Source organism: Rattus rattus, chromosome 1 (assembly GCF_011064425.1).
Source record: "Rattus rattus isolate New Zealand chromosome 1, Rrattus_CSIRO_v1, whole genome shotgun sequence".
Classification (NCBI taxonomy): Eukaryota; Metazoa; Chordata; class Mammalia; order Rodentia; family Muridae; genus Rattus; species Rattus rattus.
Genome location: NC_046154.1, coordinates 92,375,886 through 92,390,316, shown reverse-complemented (window position 1 = coordinate 92,390,316; position 14,431 = coordinate 92,375,886). Strand labels below are relative to the sequence as shown.

General features: G+C 42.7%; 1 protein-coding gene across 1 annotated transcript in view; it reads right to left on the bottom strand.

Annotated features, from left to right (window-relative positions):
* The window catches only part of Shoc1 (shortage in chiasmata 1), an 82,659-nt gene that overhangs the window by 6,009 nt on the left and 62,219 nt on the right, over positions 1-14,431 (bottom strand). The window contains exons 20-24 of the mRNA XM_032889733.1: positions 13,951-14,129; positions 13,631-13,748; positions 12,044-12,155; positions 10,385-10,506; positions 5,609-5,702 (exon numbers count right to left, since the gene is read on the bottom strand). Coding sequence (XP_032745624.1) covers positions 5,609-5,702; positions 10,385-10,506; positions 12,044-12,155; positions 13,631-13,748; positions 13,951-14,129 — 625 coding nt within the window. The remainder of the gene's footprint in view (positions 1-5,608; positions 5,703-10,384; positions 10,507-12,043; positions 12,156-13,630; positions 13,749-13,950; positions 14,130-14,431) is intronic.

The window sequence follows — 14,431 nt, the reverse complement described above, 5'->3', positions numbered from 1 at the left end:
ATTTAGCATCATTTTCATTTATAGAAGAATGATTTGAAAATATCTAATATTTCACATTTGCTAGTAGTTAATTGAAAATAAGAATAAAAATACAGTGTAATAGTTTTTAAAAACCATCTTAGGCATGGAAGATAAAGATACTTACAAATTAATTTGGTTAAAATTGTGTTAAAATAAAACGTGAGCTCTGCTTGCAGGAGCTCACCTAGTGCTCTGGATGTGGACAAGGGTCTGTGGGCGGGAGAGTCCCGGGCTCCAGGAGTAGGCCTGCTGTTGTGTGGAGGTAATAGCGGGAGAGTCCCGGGCTCCAGGAGTAAGCCTGCTGTTGTTGTTGTGTAGAGGTAGTAGCAGACTCAGGTCTAAATTAATACCCTCTATGCCCAGAGATTACTGCAGCTCAGGCCTCATCAGAGAAACCTCTGTGCAGTGGACCGTGCACTGCTAATGCAGAAACACAACTGCAGAGAAGAGAAGTCTGTGGTGCCCAGCCACAGTGCGACATCTGGGTCACACCTCCACCAAAAGGCTCAGGGTTCACACCAGGAGAGGGGCAGCTGTCAGGCCCATGAACATTCAACATGGGTCAGAGAGAGGCTCACAACCTCCCACCCCAGCTGAGGGCTGTGGCAGTTTGGATAGGTTTCCCCCATATACACACCCCCTCCACAGACTCTTGTATTTGAATGTGTGGCCCACAGGAGTGGCACTATTAGGAGGTGTGGCCTTGTTGGAGTAGGTGTGGTTTTGTTGTAGGAAGTGTGTCACTTGGGTGGGGGTTTTGAGACTATATGTATTTGAGCATATATACATGCTCAAACTCCACCCAGTATGGAATTTCAGTCTCCTGACTGACTTCACATCAAGATGTAGAACTCTTAGCTCCTCCAGCACCATGTCTGTCTGGAGGCTGCCATGCTTTCTGTTCTGATGATGATGGACTAAACCTCTGAAACTGTAACCCAGCCCCAGTTAAACGGTTGCCTTGATCATGGTGTTTCTTCACAGCAATGAAACCCTAACTAAGACAGGAGCTACTGATAACTGATGCTTCTCAGGAAGGGGGAATCAGTTTTCTTCTTCTTCTTTTTTTAATGTTTATTTTTAATGTATATGAGTACACTGTAGCTGTCTTCAGACACCAGAAGAGGGCACCAGATCCCATTACAGATGGTTGTGAGCCACCATGTGGTTGCTGGGATTTGAACTCAGGACCTCTGGAAGAGCAGTCAGTGCTCTTAACCACTGAGCCATCTCTCCAGTCCGGGAATCAGTTTTCTGTACGAATGCAGTCCCCACTAGGTCAACCATGCTCCCAGTGACCACACATGAATATGTAAACAGCACAAATAAGACTGAGTGAGCTATAAAAATAAAAAACAGAACACAAAAAAACAAACAGAAAAAAGAGGGCATGAAGTTGGGAGGGGAGAGGAAAGGGAATCTAAGAACTTAGTGGGAAGAACTGGAATGAATATGATCAAAATGCATTCTTTGCTTATATAAAATTTGCTCAAAATGTAGTAACTAAAATAAAATTTAAAATGTTTTGATTTTGAGTGTTCATTTTAGTTCGTTTTTCATTTAACCTTAGCTTAGCTTATTTGATTCTAAAATATTCTTGCCACAACTGTGTGTGAGAGACTGACAGACAGACAGTGAGTGCTGGAGGGATGGCTCGGTTGTTTGGAGCAGAAGACCAGGTGCACTCCCAGCACGTACGCATCAGCTTATAACCAACTGAAACCCAGCACCTGCGTTTGTTAGGCCAGCAGTAGCCTAGCAACAGAGCCAGAGCCCAAGGGGAAATAAAATAATGTCGATTCCAGAGACTGCACAAGGACTGGAGACACAGCTAACTGACGAGCTCTGCGCCTCGGTACATGACACTTTAAGGTTGAGTCTTACACACAAGAATGGGTACAGTTTTACAAAATAAATATCAGCTAGTGTCTTTCAGAATATTAAGCCAAAATTGTCAGTGCATACTTTTTTTGGAGTGCATATATTGTAAAAGAAACTTTTCCTAACTTTATACAAAACATATACACAGTGTATAGAAATGTACTGTTGGGGGGTTGGGGATTTAGCTCAGTGGTAGAGCGCTTGCCTAGGAAGCACAAGGCCCTGGGTTCGGTCCCCAGCTCCAAAAAAAAGAAAGAAAAGAAATGTACTGTTGGGCACACGGTTATGGTTATGTCATTGTTAGTTTTAGATGTTCTCAGGGTGATAAACAGCTTCATTTAAGTTGAACTCTACTGCGGTAGCGATGGATATTGCAGTCATTGATCAGAATAAGAATTCTGCGGCTCATGCCCACACTAAGGGTTCGAGAAGTCTATTTCTGAAGTTGTATATTTATATATTTATGTATCATCTACAAAGGGAGCTTATAGGAAATTCATAGAGCTTTTTTAAAATTAGAGGGTTAAGATTATAACTGCTTTATGCTTGCTTGCCTATCACACACAGGACTTTGAATTTGATTATCAGTACCACACAAACAAAAGATTAACAAATGAAAACAAGAATAAAATTTAGATAACACCACCAGTACCTTTTTCTATTTTAAGAGAATGTCCTTAGACTTTCTGGTACTTCTTTTATGGCTAAGATGCCTGGGAACAAAAATTATGCTGATAATTTATACGGATGTTCTCTAAGAGACAAAAGCTATGGTAACTAAAGTGACAATTCATACACTAAAGTAACACGTACATAATACATCTGGGCTTAGGAGCCCCTGGCTGTTTTTGGTTTTGGGTCAGGGTCTCATATAGCCCAAGCTATCCTTGAACTCCGTATGTAGCCAAAGGTAACCCTGACCTTGTGACCCTCCTGCCTCCACCATTACAGTATGCACCGTTCTAGTTCATGTGGCACTGGAGGCTGAGCCCATGGCTTTGTGCACGCGGGCAAATACTCTACCCACCAAGCTATCCCCGGCTTTCTCAAACTTATTTTAGTAATGACATCAAGTCAGAATGATGAGATGCCTACACATATAATGACATACTAACAAACTAATAACAAATTGGCCTTGATCACATCTTAAAGTTTATAAAAAACGAATGAACAAACAAAGTGGACTACTCTTAGGATGAGCCTGAAAAGCCTCTGGAGTAGTTTATCTGGTGGAAGCAGACTTTTGTTTGGAATGGATGGCCGGTGTGGCACTCCATTTTACCCTCAAGTGCCTTCTTCGGGGGATACCTTCTCTGGACTGTGTCCCTGTGTCTGAACACAGTGCCACTTTACTGATATCAAATTTTACATATAATTATTTACCACCTGCTGGGAAAAGGGTAACCAAGCAGAAGATCCTCCTTTGAATATTTAATTGTATTTAAATCCTCATTATTTATTTAAAGATAACTTTTCTAGGAATTTACTTTTGTGTTTAGTATCCCTCATGAGATTGAAATTTTCACAAAGATCTTTGTTGATGTTCTTCACAGGTTATGACTTGATTTAACTCTATTTAGTACATGCTTGTTGAATATATTGTCTTTGTATGACACACAGCACAAGATGCCACAGCTCTACAAAGGACTTAGTTCTTACCTTTCAGATTTGTGCACACCTTAATCCCAGCACTTGAGAAGTAGATTGTGGAGAGTGTTGGGGGCTACTTTTTAGGAATCTGGCTGGAGTTTGACATTGGGCTAGGACTCGGACGAAGAGTCAAGATGAGTACAGCTGAGGAATGTGTTCTCTGTATCTTGGTGGGCCTGTTAAGGCCCTGAGTACCGTAATCAGGGACTTTTGTCTATGCTTTGTTTGTTCCTCACCTACTCTGTCTATGCCTTGTTTGTTCCTTGACTGCTTTGTTTATCCCTCAGGACTGACCATATTCTTTGTATGTACCTAGAATGACATAAAAGCAGACTGGAAAAAAAATAAAGCTGCTTCAGCCTCAGCACTGGTTGGAATCATGTTATAGTGTTGTCTAATTGTTTTTTTCTTTTCAATCCCTCCCTTGAGACCTGGTTGACTGAGCTGGCTTGGTCAGTGGGTAGATCTTTGAGTTCTAGGCCAGCCAGAACTACATTGCCTCAAAATCAAGAACAGAACAAAAGAAAATACCAGCAACAAACATATCACACTGCAATAAAGGTGTAAGGAGTAATGGGGCAGGGCCATGAGATTGTTGACTGGGACAGGGTTCCTCACAGAGGCGGTGTTTGAAACCTAGCTCTATGAGACAGGCAGCAGGACTCCTGGGGAGGAAAGGCCAGATGACACTTCTTCACTGGTTGGACACGACTGGATGGGGTTTAAGGCGCAAATGATTACCTAGGGACTAAACTTTGAATCCACCTAAATTTGACTCTACCCTGAATGAGGCAGGAAGACATGGAGGGTATGTGAGCAAGAGGACTTAACTGTGAGTCCTTATCAATAGCCTGCTACTTGGCGCTGTGCTGGGATACAGAAGTGCCCAGGATAAAGGAGCAAACAGACAAGCGCCCTCACCTTCAGGACCTACTGTCTAGGGCGTGGATTCCCACAGCTGCATCTTAGCAATGAACTGGTGTCTGCATGTGATGGAGTAAGAGAAGGTAAAAGGGTGATTGTTTAGGAAGGCATTTTAAAAATCTGCATGAGAGCAATGGATGCCTGAACGTAGAGAAGCAGAGGTGGGAGTGGAAGACTCACTCCAGAGATACCACAGCCACACAAAGAGGGCCACACCACTCAACAGTGACATTGCCAATCAAGCTTTGGGGAAGAAGAGAAGTTGCATATGGACACACAGAGTCTGAGGTATTTCCAGGATGCTCATGTGGAGACTTCCAACTGGTTGACAGAATATAGGTGCAGATTGGAAACATCAGAAGGATTTTAAGAAGGAAACTACATGGGGTTGGGGATTTAGCTCAATGGTAGAGCGCTTGCCTAGCAAGTGCAAAGGCCCTGGTTTTGGTCCCCAGCTCCGAAAAAAAAAAAAAAAGAAGGAAACTAGAGCAAGGCTGTGAGAATATCTGAGTCCTTAAATGAGGGAAGTGGAAATGATAGCAGAAAGATAATGAACCCTGAACTCAGCAAATGCCCACATTTTACAGTGGGATAATAAGAAAAGGCCAGATGAGGAGCTCACCAGGCACACTGCCCTATCAAAGTGTCTGTAGCAGATAGAACTTGGTATAGCTTTCATAAATAACTTGTTTTGGTCAAAGGACATTTATTTTTCTTTATATCCTGACTTGGTTTTTTAAAGTTCTAACTATGGCTTGATTTTAAGTGAAGCAGAAGCACCACTATTGTTTTGGTTTTTGTGATTGTCTCACTATATAGCTCCCTAGCTGGCTTTGAACTCACCATCAGCTGCCTCAGTCTCCTGAGAGCTGAGATTACAGGCGTGTGCACCATACCAGGCTTAAAGTTTTTGCCACTTATTTATTTGCTTGTATGTATTTATGTGTGTACATAAACAAACACACATAAGCACTTTTAAACAAGCTCAAAGGTAATATATCTCATAATTTGACCCCGTTCTTTATTGGCTCTTAAGGAGCTATGTCTGTTTAATAGTGCTTTTCACTGGGCGCCTGCGTCCAAGTGTTCCTTGTTTATGAACCTAACAGTTGACTGTATAGGGAAGTGGTACCTTTACATCCAGTTCTTCAGATTTAAGACCGGAGGACACCAGAGCTGCATAAATCTGTGCGAGGTGATGAAGTGCCTTTTCTGTGAGGTGGTACCTAAGAAGAATTTTATTTTTGTATGTTTATTCATTGGACATTTTATCGCAAGCATGTCCACCTCTCTTTGCACTTACTCCACCCTCTGGAAAAGACATTTCTACCTCCTGTCTTTAACCATGCTATTAAAGCTAGGGTTGTGAGGCTGTGTATGGAGCGAGATGAGGGGTAAGGCGAGATCCGACCCATTCTGTTCTTAGCTCCAGGGACGACTGCACCAACTAAAGTTAGACACACAGAATACTCCACCTCTGGGTGGAAGAGCAGGGTACCCCACGCACCTTCCCTTCAATGGTTACCAACCAGGGCCACGGCGACTGCTGTCCTGTGAGACATGGCTCTCTCTTTACCCACTCCCTGCAGATAGTCTAAGCAGCAGTGAGGAGATGGACAGCTTATCACTAAGAACTCCAAGGCAAGTACTCAGTCTAGGCTTCTTCCTCTGTGCTGTCTAACAGTGTTCCTGGGGAGATGTGAGCAACCGTGTATCCATCCCACATAGGGAGTCAGTGACAGACAAGGTAGGGAGACCACTAGACTCCAGCCTGGTGAACCATGTGCTTTATTGTGGTTACACACAGGACTATGGGTGAGGGGTAGGGGCAGGAATGACTCAAAGACAGCCGTGTCACCCAAGCCCACCCCAGCATGGCTAACAACTCAGAAAAGCTGGGAACCTGGAGCTCACTGCATAGGCTGCAGGCAGCTCAATATTGTGGAGCATGTTTTCTCCAGTCAGTCCGGTTGGTCTGAGCCTCCTCAGGCATCTCGGCTGGCCTCTGCTTGGCTGATTTGTCTCTTCCAGGCGGCTTGGGTGGTCTGAGCTGCCTCCAGCTGAGCTGCCTGGAAAGACCCTGCAACCTGTCAAGCTGCCCATGAACTGAGTTATAGGTTTGCAGCTTTGGTGAGCCATCCCCACCCTGGGGTGGGTTTTTGGTGATGTGGATTCATTTCTGCTCCTCCAGTTAACCCTTCGCCCACACTCCTGTAAGTAACTTAATAAACTCTGGTCACTGAGCTGGGTTGTGGTGGTAGCCTTATTTGGACATTGGCTTCCTACCTAGGGGAAGTAGACATGTTTGCATTTCCCCACAAATGCTGTCACAACACCCAGACAAAGTTTTTCCACAGAGTAAAAGACTGATAGAGTAACTTACTTTACCCAAGCTGTTTGTACAAATAATATGAATGCTGTTGAACACTTTTTACCTTCTGAACACTGAAAACTCTAACTTGTGCTAAGCCCTTAACCCCGGTCATGTGTCTCTATTAAACCTCCTGGCTGGACAAAGGTTTATAACTGCTGTCAGACTTGTTGCTGAGAAAATTAAGCACTCTAAGTAAACTAGGAAAAGACTCTTGGAGGCTTTCTCCGGACTTTGTCCAGTGAGCTTCCTCTCCTGTTAATTTTGCATTATAGGTTGTTTACCTTGGACTATAATAAATTATAGCCTCGAGTACGACTACATGATGCCTCTTTCCGGCAAACATCAAGCCAAAGGCTATCTTAAAGGTCGCTGAGCTCTTCCTTGTACAGAAACTATCAGCCTCAACAACTCAGCTAGTTCAAATCATTTCTTCTGCTTTCTCAATTCCTCTCATCTGGTCAGCTGAGGATACAATCACTAGTGATATAGAACTGTGAAACTTACAATTCTGAAAAAATTGCATTTTATGATAGCATAAATAAATTATACTGTATATGCAGATAAAAATAAAGCTATTTAAGAATATTTACATGATAGGTAAAGACAGGTTGGGACCTTTTGCTTCTCCCTGTTTTGCAACTGAACCACAGAATGAAATGTAAACAGCAGCAATCTAACAGCAACCTTAGAAAACGTCCAGATGAGCAATTCATCTAAGAAATTACTATGCTTTGGATGAAGCTTAAAGTGATTTATAAAGTGTTTCACAGGTCTTATTAATCTTCCAAGTGACAGCGTTAAAGCACAGACCATAGCCCTTATTTTGTAGTTCATGTGGAAAGGGATAAATGACTTGCTGGGGCCGCGTGTTAACGGAAAAGGAGTTAAGAGCCAAGGGTATGTATCTGTTCTCACAACAATTATTCAGAGAGAGTTTGATAAACTAGGAAATAAGAATAGCATCAAGAAAAAAAAAAGTGGTGGTGGTGTCTGCCTTTAATCCCAGCACTTGGGAGGCAGAGGCAGGAGGATCTCTGTGAGTTCGAGGACAGCCTGGTCTACAAAGTGAGTTCCAGGACAGCCAGGGCTACACAGAGAAACCCTGTCTCGAAAACAAACAAACAACAGTAAAAAAAAAATAGCATCCAGAAAGTGAGAAGAAAGTCACGGGCAATGTCAAATACATGATACCTTCTTTACCAACCACGTTAAAGAACTCAAAGCCACTGTGAGTTAGGTGGGCTGTGGTACCATAGGGATAAAAGTGTGAAACTGGGTAGCAATTCGGTGGGAAAGACGACTAATTCAGCAAACAACTTCCGAGCGTCTAACACACAGAAGCGGCGAGCTTTAGAACAAGTACTCCAAAGAACCAACAGAGAAGACACAGAGCTAAGCAGTTCACAGGATGCGAAGGGTCCATGAGGGACCCTAAGGAGACGGAGGAGGAAACACAGTAAGCGCCTGGGGCAGGTCCTAAGGGACTGGGTGCAGTTTCTCTCTGGGAAACAGTTGCAGAAGTAGAGAGGCTGGCTAACTGAAGGCAGGGAAGCAGCCCCCATCCAGCTGGGTCATGTCCCCAGCACCTCACACACCGGCCAGTGTGTAGGTAACTAGGAGCATATGCATTTGGAGCCAGAAGTTAATGACCTTTCTTTTCTTTTCCTCCTCCTCCTTCATGTGTTTGGAGACAGGGTCTCATTATGTAGCCCTGGTTAGTCTGGAACTTTCTATGTAGATCAGGCTGGCCTTGAATTCACAGAGAACTGCCTGCTTCTGCCTGGGGTTCAGTGTTCTCAGCTGTGCCTGAGCCACAAGTCAACATCACACATGCCACTTCTCAGGTGCTGTCTACTGCTTTGTAATTACAGGCTCTGTAATTGTCCTGGTACTTGTCAACTAGGCTAGGCTGGTGGCCAGTGAGCAATAGGGACCCACCTGCTTTTGCCTCCCTAACATTGGGATTAAAATTCAGACCACCATGCTTGACTTTTGTCTTTAACTAGGCCCTGGGAAGTGAAGTCAGTTCCTTGTGCCAAGCACTTTACTGACTCAGGTGCCTTCCAGCCCCTCAGTAAAGGCTTTTCATAAGATCTGGGCTTTAGGGACATCATCGGAGTATATAACATACCACATAAAGGAACACTGAGGTTATGTGGAGACAGAAAGACAACTAGTAGTGTAACAATCAACATGAAATAGGATCTACGCTAAGGTCCTGGGGCTATGACTACAGGACAATGGATGGGAGGCAATGTCAAATTGCTAAAGGACAGATAAGAAGAAACAAAGGTGTGAAGGGCAGGGATTACACAATCAGCTCATATCTGAACATGCTAACTTTGGGAGTTTGTGGAATATGAGGGTAGAAATATTTAGTAAAGAATTAGGGATTTGGGCTGGAGAGTTGGCTGGCTCAGTGGTTAAGAGCACTGAATGCTTGCTCTTCCAGAGGTCCTGAGTTCAAATCCCAGCAACCACATGGTGCCTCACAACCATCTGTGAGAGCTGATGCCCTCTTCTGGTGTCTGAAGACAGTGACTACACAGTCACTCACATACATAAAATAAATTAATAGTTTTTAAAAAGGAATTAGAGATTTTATGGAGCATGGTGGCACATGGCTTTAATCCCAGTTCTTGGGAGGCAGATCTAGCCTGGTCTACAGAGTAAATTCCAGGACAGCCAGAGAGAGAGAGAGAGAGAGAGAGAGAGAGAGAGAGAGAGAGGAGAGAGAGGAGAGAGAGAGAGAGAGAAGGAGAGGAGAGGAGGAGAGAGAAAGAATTCATTCCCTGGAAAGACTACAGGTGTAGTAATTCTATACCAACAGGCACTGACAAAGCTGTAGTAGATACAATGTATAGTGAATAGAACAAAAGAGAAAGAACTCATAACAAATATATTTAGAGACTGACACAAAGAAGATATAGACAGGGGAAAGTTCTTAGAGAGGTGGACAATCAAAGGCCCGGGAGGGGCACAGAACTGAAGAGTCTGGAGTGACACACAACTGACAACAGACACATGCTTCAGAGCGGTGAAAGGACAGTACTGGCATTCCTGAGACAGTGCTCTCCAGGAGCAAAGACTGGCACAGAGGCGTGGGAACAGAGGGCAGTTTGCAGAGGATAAAGGAGAAACGTTTCATTCTGCCTATCAGTAAAGGATATGACTCAAGGCATTGTCTGGACATGGTATTTTCTAATGTTTTGGTTATCAAAGTACAGGAAGGAGTTGTTAGACTTATTAACGTGATTTTAGATGAGGTTTAAAAGTGATTTATCATTTAGCAAAGAAGCCCAAAATTACAAAGAAATAAAACACTTAAAACACTAATGCTTAATGAGATGGGGTGGGAGGAGATGATCTGAACAGAATGTCCAGGCAGCGTCTGTCTCCAGAGTCATGCCTCTATCCCCAGAATCCCTCCGTTTTAACATTAGTGCACTAGATGGATAACATGACATGAGCATCTGTGTGCAGAGAGGACTGACTAAGGAGGCTATGACTATGGATAAAGAAACGTTTACCTACTGTGAATTTAATGTTTCCTTGGAATATAGTATTATCCAGCAACAGCTGTACTGGAACGACAATGCCATTAATCTCATAATGATATTGTCTGATGCCTTCTCATAATGTAATTCTTCTAGGTCCTATAAAAATAGAGAAAACAAAAGATGCATTAGGTTGACTACTGTTTAAAAACTTCAACAGTCTGTGGCATATAAATGATAACTTTAGAGGCATAGGTATGGTTTTCTATTTCGTGGAAAAATTAAAGTCTCATGGAAATGGGGAGAGTTGCAGTAGACATAAAACAAAGAACAGTGTCAGTAGGGAGCCTTGTGAGTCTTCCGGAGCCCAGGATATGACTATATCGCTGAGTTAGCGCTCCTGTAATGGTAACGCTCTTTGTGGACTGGGATACGGCTGCTCTAGGGAGCAGAAAGTATATTTTAAAGCCTATGGAATGACAATGGGAAAGAGCATTTGCCGTGCAAGCATGGTGGCCTGAGGTAAGCCCTGGAGCCTGCCCTGCACAGTTAAAGGGCAGGCTGAGGAGACTTCTGGGTCTCTTCACCTTTGGACTGTCTTGTCCTGTAGTAAGACATATTGATAAAGTGTGGGATCCATGACACGCCCTTCTTCCAACAGTAAGTTCTATAACTAGGGATTAAGTAATTTCTTCCAAGTCAACAAACAATTAGGAACTTTAAATAATCAAGACTCATGGTGTCTTTAAAGGGCTTGGGTTGGGGATTTAGCTCAGTGGTAGAGCCCTTGCCTAGAAAGCGCAAGGCCCTGGGTTCGGTCCTCAGCTCCGGAAAAAAAGAAAGAAAGAAAGAAAGAAAGAAAGGAAGGAAGGAAGGAAGGAAGGAAGGAAGGAAGGAAGGAAGGAAGAAAGAAAGAAAGAAAGAAAGAGATCCAGGGTTTGAACTTTCCCATTATAGTTTCTTATATTGTAATGTTTGCTCATCAAATCAGAGTGTACTCTGTCACATTTACCAGTAACTTATACTCTCTACCTCATCAAACCTGATTTCCAATCTCCACTTCTTTGCAACCGGCACTTCAATTGAACAAACATAAAAAGATTCTTCCAAGAATTGATATACATCTTAAGTCCCACATAGTTGTAGGTATTACTTATTTACATCCCAAATGCTGCCCCCCTTCCACACAGTCCCTCCCCTATCTCCTCTCCCATTCTCCTCTGAGAGGGTGGAGCGGCCCAGGTATCCAACCCCCCGCAACACACACACTGCCGTACATCAATTCTCAGTGGGAGAGGATGCACCTAATCTGGCAGAGAATTGACTGCTGAGTTGTATGTATTTAATGTGTGAGTTCCATTTTAATATATTTTTTTTTTTTTTTTTTTTTTTTTTTTTTTTGAATGTGATATTTCATACCTTTGAGCATATTTATTCCCAGTCCTTATGCTAATCTCTCCCAGATCCACTTCCCACCTGAATTTTTATTTTTTAAAAGATTTATTTTATGCATGTGAGTACACTGTAGCTGTCTTCAGGCACACCAGAAGAGGGCATCAGATCCCATTACAGATGGTTGTGAGCCACCATGTGGTTGCTGGGAATTGAACTCAGGACCTCTGGAAGAACAGTCTGTGCTCTTAACCGCTGAGCCATCTCTCCAGCCTGAATTTCTATTTTTTTATTACCATTTTACCTGCACAACTACAGCCGTATGCTCGTCGACTGTCACCACTACGTAACGCTCTGTACTTCCAAAGAGTTTCAGTGACTCGCAGCAGCATCTCTCCACGAGTGTGATGTTATAGCTGCAAAAGACAGGATTCTTCAGTGAAAATAATGCCAAGAATGCTCTTCTGAGAATTGAGCTGCCCTTCTGAGTATTAAATTATGTGGGGTATTGGTTTTCTTTCATAATTCAACCTACTCTGAGTTTTGGGAAGAAAATTGTGATTTATTCAGTATATAAAAGAACCTACAAACCTTTCTCCTCTACTCTATAGCTGCTCACACGGAAAGACTCCGGTGCATTTTCTACTGGTTTTATCTTGAGTTGTGTTCATCTCAAGATAAACATTTTTCTTTATTCATTTTACTTATTTATTATAAATTGTACTTTAGTTTTTATGTGTGTTTATTTGTATGTGTGCATGCATGTGTGAATTCATGTGCATTGCAGTGCCAGTTGAGGCCGGAACAGGGCATCACACTCCCTGGAATCACCTTGAGCTGCAGTTCCAGGTGTTTATGAGCTTGCCCAACCTGGGTTCTGGAACCCAACTCTGGTCCTCTGCAGGTACTGTTGCTAATTAGCTGAGTCTTCTCTACAACCCCTGCTAATTTCTTTTCTTTTCTCTTCTCTTCTTTTCTTTTTACAGTGACAACCCTTTTAAGAAGTACATGCTGTCTTGGTAATTGTGCTGATTATTACTCTGTCTTCTCCATTACAAACATCTTGACCAATTTATCCTCCTCATGAAGCACAGATACCTCATCAAAAGACTACAGGGTCCCATTCATCAGAATTTTCTTCTCTCTTTTTAAATTGACCTCATATTGGAGGTCAAGCTGTTGCTGGAGGTTAAATTCAGGGCCTCACAGACACATACAAAGTACACTCTACAACTGAGCGGCAACCCTACTCCCTGTGTACACTCAGCTAACAGTTTTTTGATGAATGCCTGGTAGCCTTTCAAGTGAAAACAAAAGTACAGAATGCTGATTTGGAGTTTATCTGAAGCAATAATTCAATTATCCTTCATTGACATGCACTTCAATATTCCTGTGCGCTGTGGTTCACTATTTTTTAATTTAAAGCACTCAGTGTTAGTATAACCTCAAAACTAATGACCTAAAGACTCAACCATCCATTCAGACCTTCATAATCCTGTTTTCCATGCTGTTTTTAAGCAAAAATTCTCATTCTCAATTTTGCAAATGACTCAAATCTTTGAACATGTAGTATATAGAAAACACAGAAGATGTCTATATGTGCTGGTAAAAAGAGAAACTTAAGCAAAATGCAAATTTAAAGAAAAATTAGATTTTACTTTGCTCATAAAGTTAGTACATATCCTAACAAGGTGTTCAATGTTATGGTTTAGGGATTAGAAATATAAACTGATAAACTCTTTGGAAGGCCGTTCTTATATATTCTAGTCCCGGGTCAGAACGACTAGAATATTCAAGAATATAGTAAGCCAGAATCCAACATGAGAGGCATAGTATTTAGCTTATCAGAACATACACACATAAGACCAACAACTCAAACGCAGTGCCTTACTTAGACTCCAGCAGCTGGAGTATTCCTGGAGTATTAAGAAGTCCTTCAGATGCAAAAAATACATATGGAATCGGAATTTTCAACAGAAACCCACCAAATCGATCCAGCAGGGCATCTGCTAAGTAAGAGGATGAAATGTTTACTTTTTCTTCTGCCACACCTTTCTCTTTTTTATTAAAGAGCAGTGATGCGGGTGCACGTTAGAGACGTTATATAATCACGATGTTTACTTTATGACTAGCAATCAGAACAAGGAAAAGTCTTTCTGTGAACAGGACAGCCCTGCTCTAGTGGGGCAGGATGCTGGCCTGTCTCCTTACTCTGCAGAGCCGTGTCTGGAACAGCAACTTTAAAGGCCAGGAAAGGTATATCCAACTGTTGGCAGTGCTGGGCCCAGCAGGAGTGGCCCACGTGGTTGTACTCCACCACGAGAGAGAAGCTGCTCCAGGGGAAATCCTCTCTGATACTGTAATTGTGCACGACCACACAGGAATGTGTGCTGGAGACAAAAGACGCCAAGACAAGGGAATTACACACGTGCTACCCCTTAGCTTGAGCAGTAAAGATGGCTCCTGTGCTCGCCTGACCTCTGCCCACTCAACTGGAAAAGCATCAGCACACTTGCTGCTCACTTCTTTTAACTGTATTCATCTCATTGTATCCTTTTGTTGTTGTCAGTTTCCTTTGCGATTTTTAGACAGGGTCTCTCTACATAGCTCTGCTTGTCTGGAACTTGCTACCAGGCTGGCCTCAAACTCACAGATCAGCCTGCCTCTGCCTCCAGAGTGTTAGGATTAAATG